This window comes from Podarcis pityusensis (genome assembly GCF_964106645.2).
Source record: "Podarcis pityusensis genome assembly, chromosome: 2".
NCBI classification, from domain to species: domain Eukaryota; kingdom Metazoa; phylum Chordata; class Lepidosauria; order Squamata; family Lacertidae; genus Podarcis; species Podarcis pityusensis.
In genome coordinates, this window is record NC_138029.1 from 103323492 (window position 1) to 103339933 (window position 16442).

General features: G+C 40.8%; 2 protein-coding genes across 13 annotated transcripts in view; one reads left to right on the forward strand and one right to left on the reverse strand.

Annotated features, from left to right (window-relative positions):
* LOC308471644 (uncharacterized protein) overlaps nucleotides 1-16442 on the forward strand; it is an 88264-nt gene that overhangs the window by 42863 nt on the left and 28959 nt on the right. For 3 of the 7 annotated variants that reach the window (XR_013983010.1, XR_013983011.1, XM_080995915.1), the window contains one exon: nucleotides 1504-2750. The exons of 2 other annotated variants lie outside the window; for them this stretch is intronic. Coding sequence is in view for 1 of the 5 variants with exons in the window: in XM_080995915.1 (XP_080852041.1) it covers nucleotides 1504-1740 (237 nt within the window). In the remaining 4 variants the exon portion in view is untranslated. Of the gene's footprint in view, nucleotides 1-1503; nucleotides 2751-6746; nucleotides 7716-16442 lie in introns of those variants that run through there. 2 more of the 7 variants (XR_013983008.1, XR_013983009.1) reach the window with 1 other exon arrangement.
* PTPRG (protein tyrosine phosphatase receptor type G) overlaps nucleotides 1-16442 on the reverse strand; it is a 542845-nt gene that overhangs the window by 29926 nt on the left and 496477 nt on the right. For all 6 annotated transcript variants that reach the window (XM_080995611.1, XM_080995608.1, XM_080995607.1 and 3 more), the window contains exon 15: nucleotides 9223-9314. In XM_080995611.1, coding sequence (XP_080851737.1) covers nucleotides 9223-9314 — 92 coding nt within the window. The remainder of the gene's footprint in view (nucleotides 1-9222; nucleotides 9315-16442) is intronic.

Here is a 16442-nt window from a genome sequence, read left to right on the forward strand (position 1 = left end):
GAGTAGGAGCTAAGTGACAGAGAAAATTATCACGAGAAATGTTAGTGAAACTGCAGATGTAGCCAGAGTGCAGGATTAATACAAAACTGTCATAAAGAAGTGACAAGCCAATTCATTGCCCTCCCTCCTATCTAGCCCCAAAACATTTACATTTTTTGGAAATCCAAAATATCACAAGTCCAAATATAATTAGAGGCATTTAGACTCATAAAGCAGTGGCATTTGCTTTTTTATGGTAAGCAAATCACCATAGTTGTCCAGAAGAAATAAAGAACAAACAAAGAAGCTGAACGGGGTATCAGGTCTAATCCTTACATGGAATAATTGACACTAATGTCACTGATTATGTATTCTAGAACAGTGTTTTCACACCAGTAGCTCAGCAGAGAAAGGATTCAGTGATTTAATCCAAAGGATATTTTTAATTATCAACCATTAATCACTGTGCTGTTTCACTACCCTCCCACTTTTTACATGGTTCTGTAAGGTCTGCAGATTCTGATGATGATGCAATCATCATCAGAAAGAGCACCATCAAAAGAGCACCATCAAATGTGTGTGACACAGCAGGAGTAACCAACACAGTGCCATCCGGATGTTGGACTACAACTCCCATTATCCTCAGAAGCTGGGGTTGATGGGAGTGCTGTTTAACAACATCTGGAGGGCACCACATTGGCTACTCTGCTTTATAGACTTAAAATGAAAGTCTCCAGTACAATTTAATGACATTCTATAAAAAAATAGTGATCCAACTTTATCTTAGCGTGTACTGTAGAAGAAAAATGAATGAAGCCAGTGAGGATTCAAACTTGCTGTAAAAAACACACGCTAGCATATCAGAAATAGAATTCAGTCCCTGTTATTGAATGACCTACAATAAATTTACATAATGCACATAAATTGGATCAGTTGCCATTACATCTTGAAGGACCTTTCAGGTGGGACTGGTTTCTAAGGTCAGTAACTTTAATTAACCTTACTGATGCTTAGGGTTTATGGTTTTGTCCGCTGTACTGCAGCCTCAGTTCAGTGGCAGATTTATATATATGTGCAGTGTGCACAGAATTGCCCCATGCAGATGAGGACCCTGCAAGTTATCAGTATACATTGTTAACTGAGCCGATACCTCTGAAACGACTACAAAAAGTGAACAGTCATTGTTGAATTCTAGTAGCTTAGTTTGTTGCATTTCCCTCATTCTTCATTTCCCTACTCCTTGATTAAGGTCAGTTGAGGTTGGTTCATTAGAACGACCAGGGCTTAGTCCTATGAAGTTAAATGTCAAGCAATTTTTTAAAAAAGTTTTCCTCAGAAGCTCAAAGCTATACATTTTCCTGTCCCATACATCTTTCCACAATCCATTCGTATGTAGAAGGATAAGGGAGACATTTCTGCCAATCTCCCATTCTTTGGTTAATCAGTTTTCTGCACCACTCAGTCAATCTGAGTCCAAAAGTTTTGCTATGGCTTGGAAATTCCACCCGCCTGTCTCCAATACAGGTAAAGAGACCATTGCTATCAAGCAAGCAGTACCCAGAAGGGTCAGAGGAAAAAAGGCGGGAAACTGCGGCAGAACATCAAGGAGTGCAATACTTGACCCATCAAGCATTAGCATACCCACTGAATGTGAAGCTGGAATCGCTGGCTGCTTTACACCAGTCCAAGACTGACCAGATGAAACAGGAGAGTACAACACTGATGGTCCCACTGGTTGGTTATCATGGCCCATCAGGATGAGAAGCATGTGGAGAAAACCTCTGCTCAATGTAGCTGAGGGAAAAGGATAAAAATGGCACTCCTGCTTGTTGTGGTTCTGGGCAGGATGTGCCAACTCTCCACTACTACAACCATCTTCCTCAAGTCAAAGAGGTAATTCAGTAGCCAAGGGGTGGTCCCCAATAACCTGGAGATCCTACCCCCACCATTCCCTACCATACAAAGGAACAGAGGAAAGGAACAGCACAGATCAAGGGAGGGAAGGAGAAAAATACATACACTGACAGGAAAAAGCAGCAAGACAGGAGAGGAGGATGCTCAAAACTAAACACTTGTAGTACAAAGAGGAAACAACCTGGGGGGAAGAGTGATTTTGAGAAGAGAAACAGGCTGAAAGCATTAGCTCTCACCGCCAACAGGTAGGCTTGGTCAGATGAGAGGGCTGACTTCTCCAGCTTAAGAAGAGTCAAAAGGCTTGAGAAGACCCTGCCTGATCCCTCTAGTAGATGTCATACCACTCTAGGAATGCCTTCCATTTGGATCTGACAAAGTTAGGAAAGTTGCTTCTTCACTTTGAGCTGCTGTTTCATTTATAGATGATTTGGGCCAACTCACAATAAGCTTATATCCTCGTTCAGAAGATATGAGTCAGGTGCTAGGTCACATATTAAAATTACATTTGTGAGCTTTCAGGAAATAACCAGGAGAAGGGAACTAGCAAATACTCTTGGTTGGCTGGCTTATGTTTGAGTAAGAACTGTATGCATTCTAGAAACATGAAAGTGCTTGCATTGTCATACAACCTGAATCTATGTCTTGGCTTGCTTTCCTATGTGTTTGTTCTTACATAAGGAGGGAATCCTTATGGTGCTCGCTTAGCAACTACAGCTCAGACCCTAAGGAACCAGGTACCCCTTTTATATCTGTCCTGACACAAACATTTTAAGATGTCACATCAAGCAGAAACATGCCATGTTTATTTAAACTTTCACAAATTTAAATAATTGGAATAAATACAACAGAAATCACAATCCAGTGGATTTTGCATTTTGGATTTAAGACTCAAAGGTTTTTATATATTTTTAAAATGGAAGCTGCACTGCAGGTGGTTTAAAATGTTAGCTGTGCTCTAGCTTAGGTAAAAGCAGGAGTAGTTAACCTGTGACTCCAGATGATGCTGAACTTCCATCATCCCTGGGCACTGGCCACACTGGCCTGAGCTGATAGAAGACACAGTTCAGCAACATTTGGAGGACCACAGGCTGAGCCACCCCTGGTTTAAAGCCAGTATCTAAGGAGATTACATTTAGTTATATATTTAGTAATATTTATATACCATTTGATCAGCAAAAATGTCTAAGCAGGTTACATTACCATGTGCTGTGATTACCTTACTAATTCTTAAAAATATATAGAAATATTCCCATTGTCCCAAATTTCTAACAGTTCAAATGCAGGACCACTGGAGTATAAAGCAACAATGGATTGTCTATTTTAGGATTCTGAAGGGAAAGCTTTCTGGCAGGACTGCACTAGATCATTCTTTTTCCTTATTCAATTTTTTTGTCTCACTGGTTCATATGACATTCTCAGCGTTTAACTTCCCAAAACGCTAATTTTGTTTAAAGATGAACAGTTACGGTTCTTATTATTTTGTCCACTGGAATGTATTGTCGGCAACTCTGGAATCCAACACACTTGGTTTTAATCAACCTTTAGTCACAGTTAAAACTCTTCTGTGTCATTATGGCTAATTTAGCTTTTAATTATATTGTCCGTGCTACCACTGATTGGGATTTAATACATCCAGGTTTAATGACTCATTCATTTTCAGTGTCCCTCTGAAACAAGTTGCTGATTAGTTTTATAAACTTCAAATATTCTTTTGCTAAATTTATGTGTAAAATCCAATTGCTACACGTCTGATAATCCAACATAATGAGCTAGAAATTGCTCCGGAATGGCTGATTGCATAGACATTCTGATATAACTTCAGACAAGTGAACAAGTTACGACCCTGAGAGCAACATCATAATATGGTTTCCCTGTCAATTGAAAAGAACTCTGAGACAAAAAAAATAAAAAAATTAAGCAGTAAAATCTATACTTGTAAGAACATGCAAATGCTTCCCTCTCCAATTTGTAGCTATGCAACAAGGTTCTGTTTGCTTCCTTGTGCACTGAACTGTAGAAAGGCTATTTGGAAATTTCAGAAACCACTCAATAAATAGATGCAAAGTGCAACAGTCTCTTCTACAGGCCTCTGTGGCCCAGCAAGACCTAATTCAAACTAAAGCCAAGCTTGTAAAGCTGCAACAAATTTAATGGCAAAGCAAAGAAAGGGTTGGGGCTAAACTAGGGTGGATTAGCAAAAGTAATCACGCCCAGCCCAGGTGTGAGCTAGCTTCTCATAGGGCTTTATTTTCTGTCTGATACCTAGGGACAATTGTAGCTCTGTACAGGTGCTACAAATCCTGGAAGTAAAAGTGTGAGAGGTGTGTGAGAGTGCCCTCCCCCATCACTGTTTTTCTTGCCTTCCAATGTGTGGAGGGTGGCTGACTGCAGCAGGGAGTTTCTTATATCTATGGAGGCTTCTTGCATGTTTTGGGAAATTGGGGTTTCCAAACGCCCAGGAAGCAGCCATGAATACAAAAAGCTCCCTGCTGTAGACAGTTGCCTCTCCTAAGTTGGTAGGCAATGGAAACCATGCTGGAGGGAGGGCAAAACTGGCACACTTGCCCTTTCTGCTACACACACACACACACACACACACACACACTGCTCTTTTCCAGAATTTGTAACACCTCCATCGTGTCTGTAGAAAATAAGACAACAATGACTCTACAATGGAAGTAGCAAGTGAGTGCAGTTGGAATAATGTTACAGCTAAGCAAACTGGGTTTGGGAGAGTGCGAATGATGAAGATGGGTAAGGGTATTTAATGACATCCACACCTTGGTGGATCCGACTGAAATCTGTTTTGTCCAGCCTATGTTTTCAGTAGAATACCATCCAGATGCCCTTGTGAAACAAACAGAGGGATAGATGGAGACAGTCCCCATCCCTTTGTACTCAACACCTCATAATCAGAGGTATACATCGTTTATAGATTCCATTTTAACAATAGCAGTTAAAAGTCTTCCATAAACTCATTTTTAAAATGAAGTTGTTTAATCTCTCAGCTTTATCACATTCTTCCCTTACTACAATGTGGAGGAGATACTGATGCTAACTTACAGGGATGTTGCAAGGAGTGCTGAGATAATGTATGTGAAGGCTTTTTAATGGTCTGAAGCAGGGGTAGGGCACCTAGTGCCCTCCAAAGGTTGCTGTACTGCCACTGTCTTATCCTTGACCTTTGGCTGGGCTGGCTGGGGCTGATGGGAGTTGAAGTTCAACAACATCGAGAGTGTTAGAGGTTTTCCAACTCTTTTCTGAAGCACTATGGGCATGCTTATGAGCAGCATTATCTTTTAGCTACCACTCTTTGGGGATAATCTGTAAGGATCCTGGTATTATTTTTTAAATAGAAATTAGTGAACCATAAAACTATTGCTCCTATGGAAGCTATCAAGTGCAGAATTCTTCCACCAGATTTTGTGGACTTATGGCTGTTTTCTTAGCATTTTGGGGGGAAAGAAATTGATGTTTTTTGAATGTATGTCGGGGGATAGCTGCATTGCTTGTTTTTGGGTCAAATTCCAAGTTGGGGGCTGGATCACAACCCTTGTTTTTCCACAGGCAACAGACAAGGCTTGGGAGATTATATTCACCGCTGCTAATCTTTCTAGCAGCAAAGATGCCCAACCCACTAATGAATTTGAGGCAAACAAAATTGTATGGGTTCCAAAATCCAATACATATTATGCCATTATAAACATTCCATGCCAGCACTTTGGGGATTTCCTTGCTTAATCCTCTTTCATGAGACGTGAAGGACAGAACTAAGAACAACCTCCTCCTCCCAATATGCAAGTAAAAGCCTGCTTAAAGTTCCCAAAGGGGAAGATGGGGAGAGGGATCTACATTCAGAGGGTTGAAGAGTCTTCTTACATTTAAACTCCCTAATGGCATGATTGCCCAAATCCTCTACAAGGTTGCCAAAATGCAGGCAGAAAAGATAACTTCTAAGTTAGAGAGCAGGAGAAGCAGTGGAGCCCCAAATAAAGACAAACATTCTACCACTACACTGTTAAGTTTTAAGCTTTTGAGAGTAAATATAGGACACAGAACATTCTATAGTGCTTTTTCTTCTTGTATCACGCTTTATGAGGAAGAAGGAGAAATCTGCCAAATGATCCCAAGAGGAGACACAAGTTTGCATGATTGTACAACCATCCATGCCATGTTTTTTTCCTTCCAATTTCCTCCTTTTTTCCTATTTCAGTCCTGAACACCAACCCCTTAATTTTTGTTTAAGGGGGTTTCCATGTAGGCAACTTATAAAGCACAGATCTACTATAGCCCAGTTCCAGCACTCCGTGCCTAAATCAATGTCCCAGAGATGTCATCAGACTTGATGAAGATATGTGAATAGGGGTAGACAGAAAGGTTATCAGTGGTTCTTGTCATCTGATTTCCAAGGCAATTATTATGGGAGGGCATATACAGACAAGAATTCCATCTAAGGGGGAAAGCACCTAAGCTCATCATGGTGGACTTTAACAATCAGGCGAGGTGTCTTAAGGTTATTTTGCAAAGAGAGTTTGAATGAGAATAGCTCTGTGCTATAATGCATTACCAAGCCTCATCTATTGCTGACAGAACTACTGTTCTGGACTGAGGTAAGGTATCGCTTGTCATGTCCCACATTGTCCTGGCAGAGCCAGCCCAGAATTGGGCAGAACTTCAGAAAAAGTACAGGTATCTGTTGCTGGTCCTAGTTCTCATGGGGTCAAAGAGAAGTCAGCAGATATGAATAACCATTCCAAGACCACCTTCATGGAAGGTACTTCACTTAATAAGGTGGCAGGTTTGGAGGAAACAATGCAACTTGACTGATATACTCCTCCCTCCCCCGAGAATAGCTCCAACAAGATCACACCCATGATGAAAGATGGCAGCATGTCTGAGCAGAAACCCAGAACTGGAGGTGCAGTGCTCATCCGGCAGGATGAAGTCAACTATCCCTGAGAGCCACCCATGAAGTAGGATCCAGATTCCTCACATGTACAATATCAGGGTCTGATATCAGGCCAGGAAAGGGTGGGAGAGAAACGCCAGCTATGAAGCTACTCATTTGGGGCTACCCAGCACTGAAGCAACATCTAAGCTTCCTGTGTTCTGCATTACTCCTTAATGGACAGACTCCCTACTACCTTGGGCAACCTGATCTCTGACTTTTTATACATGTCCCCTTGACAACTTGAATATCGAAGGAAGGGGAAATTCACAGCCGATTTTCAAGTGTGACTTTTCCAAGAGGGGTTACCTTGGTGAGAAGCAATTAGGAATGTGGCAAAGGTATAGAAATCAGATGGTGTCCCATGTCTGTCATGGGGAAGCCTAAAAATAGTGGCCTATATGAAGGACAGCTAACAATTCCCAGCAGCCCTAGCCAGTACGGCCAATGATCAGGAATGATGGGAGTTGTAGCACAACAACATATGGAGGGCACCACATTGGCTTTTGCAAATCCCTTATGGGTTCATTCCACATATACTTTGTGGGAGTGAAGAGATTTTGACTTTGAAATAGCAGTTTAAAAATTATTATACTTCCTTTAAAAGAGATACCCAACTTCAGGAATCAAAACTAATAGGCAAAACAATATTTACCGGGTAATTAAGAGGCAACAAGGGCACCCTGAAGCATTCTGAAAGGCTATTTCAGGAATATATCCCTCTGCTGCACAATGCAGACAGAAGCTGCCTCGCTTTTTGTTAATGGCAGCGATTTCAGAGACAGCGAAGCAAAGCCTACTTTAAGTCAGTGCAAGTTTACAGATGTGTAGCTGATTATTTTGAATAATTAAATGGTGTCAAAACCAGCTGTGATGAATAGCACTGGGGTCTCAATTCATAAATAATTGAGGAGACGGCATTGCATTTGATCATTCCCATCAAATTCTACTCTCCCGAGGATAAATGTTTGTCCTGAATACCATCAACATTGTTAAATGCCTCAATATCCCTGTTCAGTCATCCAGCCAACAGTCAATTTAACTAAATCACTTTTAACACCTCGCACAGCCGCTGTCCTCATGAATACGAAATGCTTATGATTGGCACAATAGGGTGTCCCCCCCTTATTTTGGTTCGGTTTTTGAATTATCAGACAGTGCGCCTCATTGCAAAGGCTATTACCAAAGGGCAGCAATAAGATGCTTGAAAGGGCCATGCTGAAGAAAACGGCTGCAGCCTTAGCTTTGTTACACTGAGGAAAAGGGTGTTCAGCATCAAAGCAACCATTTTGTGCCAATATCTTATTAGTAAATACAGCTGCCTTTTATGACTCAGTCATGACATTTTTAACACTTGGTTGCTAAAGCATGTCATGGCCCCCAAACCATATTTCTCTCCTCTCACCCTGGCGAGATGGCACAACAGCTGCACACTATTTTTGGCTGAGAGGGCTGGGAGAGCCCTCCTTTCTGACAGTACTTTCAAAGCTCCACTGTGATCAGGCTGAAAGGAATGCGGGGAAGCAGAACGGTTAATACTGGCTTTTGGAATAACTGTTTTAGCTTATTAGAGCCTGAGTCTGCCACCCTCATTAAGCATGAAACTGTGTTTATGTAAGCCACACGGGTCTGTAAACCCACAGAGTGCCCGCGACTGTGACTTTGCTGCGCACACAGCTGCACAGCTATCAGCATTCCTGTATTTAAACATCTTCTTCCACTGCCATTATTTCTGTTTCAGTCCCTAATACTGAGCTCTCCATTTTACTGTTATCACAGTTTTTATATTTATAAGATTTCATTCCCAGCCTTCACCATAAGGTCCCAGGACAGGTTACAACAATATAATAATAAAAACGGGGAAATTAGTTTACAATCACAAAACAAGTTACTCCTTACACTCACTTCAATATGCGGAACTTGCACTTCTACAGGTGCCATGCAATATTAGTTCTGAATTTGCAAAGAGTCATTCCTTTAGTGTTTCTAAACCATCTTCAAAGACCTGTTGTGCAAATGGAAGTCCTAGCACAGGGCTGACAGGGCCCACTAGGTGAATCCCACCCAAACGAGTCTGTGGGCATTGCAGTCACAGTCTCTTTCCTCCTTGCTTGTCTACTAGGAGGCTAGCAGTTGCAAGGTTCAAGAAATCCCACCGAACATCCCACATATAACCGTTCATTACAGACTTCAGGCTGCTTTGTCTTCCATTCTGCCTCTTTCCCAATCAGCAGATGCTCACAGGCATTAGGACTTCTTCAACCCTTCTATTCAGAGAATCACTTGAGTGCAGTTGGACCTTCGCTCTTCCAAGGCTGCTTGAGACATTTAAATTAAACACCACAGAGAAACTTCCAGCGCTTAAGGCTGTAAACACGTACCTCAAAGTCTTCTGAGAATCCATGCTGGTTGTTGGCATACAGTTCACTGATATGCTTAACGAATTGTTTGACAGGAATAGCTTCCATGTCATCTGAAAAATAAAAAAGATACTCAGCTCTACAATTAATATTTTCTAACAATAACAATTGTCCTATAAAGTTAGGCAATAACATCTCTACCTAGATGCTAACAAACAGTGTGCGAAGATGGTTTCACGTGCCTTCACAGCTGATACTGGCCCCACTGATGTTGGTGCAAACTTAATGCTCAATTTCTGTATTATCACTTTCATCCAGCACTAAGTGACCACCATGTTGCTGCTGTTTAGTCAAGTTTTCATTTAATTGATCCTACTGACCAGAAATGGTTGCTTTATTTCCATTTTATGAATAAAGAACATCCATGAATGCACAGGAAACAAAGTGACCCGGGGCAGGTTGCCGATGGAGAAACTACAGGCAACTCTCCATTTATGGTGTCTGGTGGAATTTTGGTTTTTTAAAGGGTTTCCAAAGGGTTAGATAGAGGGTTTTTGCAGGCTTTTTCAATGGTGTTCCCACTATACACAATTTCACTTAAACATGCAGTGCCTTGGAACATAACCCCCACATAAATGGGGAGTTGAACTGAATTGAGCTCCAGGAATATATTTGTAGTGGATGGGCTTAACTACAGAATAGCTGAGAAATCGCAGCATATCTATTACCTTTGCTGTGTGCCTGATGACAGATAATGCAAATTATGAGTAGGGCAAATTAAATTGCTTTGGCTCTATGTCATAGGTATTTTTACACACACATTTATGTATGTATTTGGTATAGCTTAACGCTTTGCAATATGAAAATATACTGACAAACAATAAAGAGGGCTCTGAATTCTAAACTATTATTGTTATCAGTTCTACTACCTCTGACTTCTGCTAATGTGATACATGGAACAGCCAAAAAGGTTTGCCCATGGAAACATTTTGGTTGACTGTGTTCTGTGGTTGTATTAAGGCTAAGTCAACAATTTATAGATTGGTATGATCCATGCAAAATCTACATTTATGCTTACTTTTGCCTGGCCCGCACTTCATGGTAACTTCTTGAATTTTCTCTAGATATGCTAATAAAATACCGTTGCAAAATCCAGGGAATTTTTGAGGTTAAACCTGACAGCAAGTCTCTCCCTCTAGTACAGTGTTTATTACAATATCATAGTAATGTGAGTACAGTCGTACCTTGGCTGCCTAACGCCTTGGGAGTTGAACATTCCAGTTCCTGAATGATCGAAAGCCAGAAGTGAGTGTTCTGGTTTTTGAATGTTCTTTTGGAAGCCGAACATCCGACGGGGCTTCCAATTGGCTGCAAGAGTTTCCTGCAGCCAATTAGAAGCTGTGCTTTGGAAGTCAAATGTTTTGAAAGCGAAACGGACTTCCGGAACGGATTCTGTTCAGTTTCTGAGGTACGACTGTATGCTTAGCAGAAGAATTAACTCTCATCCACAGGTAGGTTGTAATAATATATTTTCCAATGCAACTAATGTCTCTGAAAGTGATTGAATTCCTATGCTACTTTCATGAGAAGTTAAATTTCTGACAAAGTGAATAATCCCCCCCCCCAAAAAAATTCCCAATCTACAGCCAAAACCAGTAACACGTCCCTTTCCATGTACCCTTGTTTTAGCATATCTAACTCTAAATTACAGTTTTGAAATGTATCTAATAAATGAGATAAACTATATATGTTAAAACAAGGAGGATGACTGGCTCTCGCAGTATGCCATTTTTATTCTGTCTGCTTAGACTACAGAGTTGTGACCCTTCCTTGGGGGAATGAGCACATAATAATCTTTTCCACTTGATGTAGAGCATGCAGGAATAGCAAGAAAAACTTGCTTAACCAAAGGCTTGAAAACTATTGGAATGGGAATAAATCCAACTTTGAAGAGTCCAGCAACTATCTCTACTTTGGGACATTTAAGACACTTCCCATATGTTTTGGTATATCAGTGAAAAGGATGAACTAAAGTCAAAGGTAGACTACAACCTCTATTTCATGAAACAATGAATCAATCAAGCCATCACCTGGTGACAAATTATATGGATCTTCTGTGTCTGAAAGGTATTCAATCACTGTTGAGTTTCCCTGATCGAGCATTTCTTCTTCCTGTTCTTCTTGCTCTCTTCCTCCCTCTTTCCCATCCCCACCTTGGTCTGTCTTATCTTGCTCTATCTCTTCTTCACTTCCCTCTTCTTTTTTAAATGCACAGCAAATGACATCTCCATACAGGTATTTTGTTTTGAAGTTTCCCATTCTTTCTGGTTAAATTGCCCAGCAAGTTAACACTTGTGGCGGAAGCTACTTGGCATCATGATGGGAAGATCCCACCTCCACTTCCATCTTTACCAAGCTGTCAGTGGACCAAAGAGCGGAGCATGGCAGGAGCTAAATTTTTCAGTGTTTGAAAGCTTTCACTTTGAAACAAGCTGATCTCTTAAGAGTTTGTGTGATTCAGTGCTGATACGAGTAACTCAGATAATCTTCAGGTCAACTCCACAATGCCCAGAATTAAAGATCCTGATATTTCAAATGGACTGGGGGCAGCGGGGCAGAATGACTTATTCTGACAGAAGGTCTAGCTGAGGCAAACATACTGCCAATTCATATTCATTTTATCTTTTTTCCCTTGCCTCAAAAAGCCAGAGATTAAAGTAATTTGAAGCACTGTGATTCGTCAGTTTAGGACTCTCTGCACAACTATTCCATACAGTCTGCAAATATCAGGAGCATTCTTTTGAAGGAAAATATATAGTCAGCCAGAAGTAGAGTTTGAAAGTTCTACATTCCAAAAATGCAGTCATTGTTCGAAAATTCCACTGCATTCTTTGCTCATGCACTCTAAATGCCTCCTCAAATAAAATCTGCTAATGCATATGAGGAACATGCTTCTTTCAGGTACCTCTTATCTAGTGGCTACTGATAAGCTTCTTTTCCATTTCAGGAAAATTTACTTCAGAGACCATACCTCTTTTAGTCTACTGAAGAGATTAATGAAATCCTATAAAGGCTAATTAGGAAACCTAACAGTTGCTCAGTGCAAAGTCCCATTTGGGCAATTAGCTTTCTCCTTGCCTAAAACCGGGCAGCATTCATTAGTGTCACAGTGGAAAAAACCTTCTTGTCCCAACATTCAATAAATGGGAGGATATATTTTGTGTTAATAGCCATTGTTCATACTTTTTATTTTATTTATTTTGATTCTTCTTCATTCTGTCTCAGAGGCTTATATGTCCTTATGTCATGTCAGTATGGATAAATAAGTATTTTAAAAATTAAGTAGGTTCTCTTGTTTCAATTGAGAGCCAGTGTGGTGTAGTGGTTAAGAGTGGTGGACTCGTAATCTGGGGAACCGGGTTCGATTCCCCGCTCCTCCACATGCAGCTGCTGGGTGACCTTGGGCCAGTTACACTTCTCTGAAGTCTCTCAGCCTCACTCACCTCGCAGAGTGTTTGTTGTGGGGGAGGAAGGGAAAGGAGAATGTTAGCCGCTTTGAGACTCCTGAAGGGGAGTGAAAGGCGGGATATCAAATCCAAACTCTTCTTCTTCTTCTTCTAGATCTAAATTACTTACCAATATGTTAAAGACTAGCCCGCCTCTCCTCATCTACACATGGGAAAAAATTCTGCCGTGTTAAAAATCAAGGCTTTACATAGCCTTCCAGCAAGCAGCCTTGCTTGCTAGTCTTGAGCAATCCTATATTCAGTTACCTGGGGAGTAAGTCCCATTGAACCCAAAGGGACTTTCTTCTGAGTACACATATATAGGATTATATTATAATTGTACATTTGTCCCAGGCTCTAGGTACGTTCAGGCATTTGCCTGAACATGCAAAACAGAATCTCTGGATTGGGCCATGCAGACAAGCTCTGCCTCTCGTATCCTTGTATATGTTGCCTCACCTGATGAGTTCCCAGCCTCCCCCATTTTGAGAGGGTAAGATTTGCAGGGGGCTTATATTCCTTTTTGAGTGTAAACAGAACCTTCCATGGAAGACCCCCAATAAAACCTTAATCACAGGTGGAATATATTATAATGCAATCAGCATGTGGATTATATGAGCAGACATCTTGGGTTACTTTCCTACCCACATTAAGGCTACATTAAAGTGCGCAGTTTAATTGACCCAGGACCACAATACCTCAAGGACCACATCTCCCCATATAAACCGACCTGGACTCTGGATTCATCATCAGAGGCCCTTCTTTGTGTGCCTCCTTCACATGAGGTCTAGAGGGTGACAACATGAGAGAGCCTTTTCTGCACAGTGGCTCTCGTTTGTGGAATGCTCTCCCCATGGAGATTCGTCTGGCACCTTCATTATATATTTTTAGGTGCCAGGCAAAAGCTTTCCTCTTTCACCAGGCCTTTGTCTGATAATATTCTACAGCCTTTTAAATGTGGGGGGGGGGGGCTATTGTTTTGTTGTTTCAGCTTTAACAAATTAGTTGTGCTTTTATATTGTATTTTAATCTTGTGAACATCCCTGAGATCTTTTGATGAACGGCCATATATAAATCTTACTTAAAAAATAAAATAAACAAAAATAGATAATGACACTTGTGTTTAGTAAATATGTGCAATGCAAAAAAGGTGGTTTACAACTGTGATTACTTTTACCACACACACACAATCCATTCAGTGTCATTTTATTTTGCCCCTGACTTTTGTAAAGAAGGCTAAGCTAAAATATGGGAACCACGAGTGACTCTCACATTCCCTTTCCATATGTATAGGTCTTGTGATGCACATTCTCTGCTGCATCTGGGCAGTGTTTAAAGTGTCCCTTCTGCACAACTTGCTACCAGATCCTTTTCACTGGAGATACCAATGGTTGCAAACAAAAGGCCCCAGGGCCAAAGCATGTGCTCTACCAAAAAGCTATGGCAAGGGGTGGAGAGGGCTAAGAAAAGACAGAAGCTTGGAGGATCAGGGATACAGCGTGTTAAAAGATGTTAAGTGGATGATTTAAGAGGCTATTCTAGTGTCAAGGGAAAGTGATAGTTTAGGGATTTGCTGGTGATGCAGAAAAGATATTAACGACAATGCCATTTGAGCAGTGTATGACAGACTGGATCTTACTAAAAATCATACATGCAATGTCAAGTGAAACTGCTGCAGACACTTTGCAGAAAGTGTAAGTCCTATTCAGAGTAGACACATTGAAATTAATAAGCATGACTAACATAGGCCCACAATTTCAACTGGTCAACTCTGAGTAAACCATAGTTGCTTACAACCCCAAGTGGTTGATTTGGACTAGTCTGAGGCTGTGCAATCCAGTGTACACAATAGGGAGTAAGTTCCACTGAACTCAAGTTCCATTGGCTACAATCATCTTATGTTATAATCACAGTGCATCGTACAGGGTACAGTGAATTCCCATAACTGATGTTTGAACAATGGTGGATCTACTGTCATGGATGCTTTAGCTGAGATTCCTGCATTGCAGGGAATTGGACTAGATTACCATTGGGATCTCTTCCAACTCTACTATTATATGATTCTACTACTTTTCAGACAGGCTACAAGCCTGCAATTACTTATGCGTGCCTGTATCCATAATGCCTAACTGATGCATTATGGGAGCTTTCATGAATCCTTTATTCCATTCCAAACACCCAAATTTAGGCAATCTCAGTAAAGGGACACACCACTGCCCTTATGAATGTTCTTTATTTTATTCATTTTACAAGATAATAACAACACACTGCAGAGGGTGCAGACAGTGCATTCCCATAACTAACCTTTGAACAACACTGAACCTACTGGTTGAGAGAAAGACTATGTTGTTATTGGCTGGAAGCCAGCAAACTGTGAAATGAATTTAAATTGCACCGAATTTAAGTAGGATGAGCACATGTAGCTGTGCACTGGATTGCAGTCACTGTACTGAGTCTATTCTAAGAAAGCGAGTTATGCCTAAATCCCATTGAAAAACAATGAGATTTCAGCACATAATTTAATATTTTAAGTGTCATTAAGAACCCTCACTGGTCCTGATCCAGAGTTCTGCATGAGCCGTAATTGACTCTTAGGCAGACAAAAAAGAAAGAAAGAAAAGAGACCATGTGCTTGTGACTGAGTGAGTATTAATGACACCATTTCAATCAAGGTGTAATCTAATATAGCATCATGCCAAGAGCAACTATTAAGGGATGTGTCAGTTACAAATATTATGCACATTGAATGAAATCTGAATTTATAAACCACATGCACACATCCGCCTTTAAATAATAAATGAAAGTGACATTCAGTCCACCTACTTTAAGTCTGCAAGGAAGAAATGAGAGTCATTCCTGAATAATCCAAATGAGAACTATTTACATTCACTGAGGAGAATGTTGTGTCTTGCAAAAAGTACCCGATATGAAAAGGCACTGGGTACATGTTGGCCTCCTCCTCCTTAGCAATGAATATGGTGACATACAGTGATAATGGAAACATCCGAGCACTGGTTTGCAAACTTAAGGGAAAGTTGTGGAAATTTCTTGAGGTTCAGCAGCTGTTGAGTCCCCCCCACCCAATATGACTCAAACTGTTGTTGAAAAGAAGTGGGGAAAAGAAGGCAAGCCAATATCAAATGGAAGAAATTGGATTGATATTTCTCATACGTTTTGAACATGGCCCTCGTTCCAGGCCAGTCACTCTGCTATTTGCTCCACAGATTAGAAAATTCTGCATGCAGGGGCAGAATGGGACATCTCTTCATAAGCATTTTGGAGGGAAAACAGCATATTGATTCACTTATGTGGTTATCCTTGATCCATATGGGGCTTAAGCTGGGAGATGTACATTAATGACAACACCGGCAAAATATATATATTTCTCTTTTTAATGCAAGTTTTATGATTCTCTGGTCAGCTTTTATTTGGTGGCGAGGGCTGATAGGCATCAGACAAGATCTACACACACCCAACCTATGACTACAGATTAGTGATAAAGAGTTCCATGAAAAGATCACTAGGAGGCACCCAAAATGAACTGTGCTAAGAAACAGAAAATGAAGCAATGGCAAGTGTGTGTGTGTCTGTGTGGAACAGAATGGGCTAGCATATTTAATAATGTTTAATAAGTCTGCCATCCAGGCGCAGTTGCTCTCCCCCTAAGGGCATGATCCCAGATGAGACCAATGCTTTTTGATTTATATTAAGTGGGTAATAGCTGTAGGGGCAACT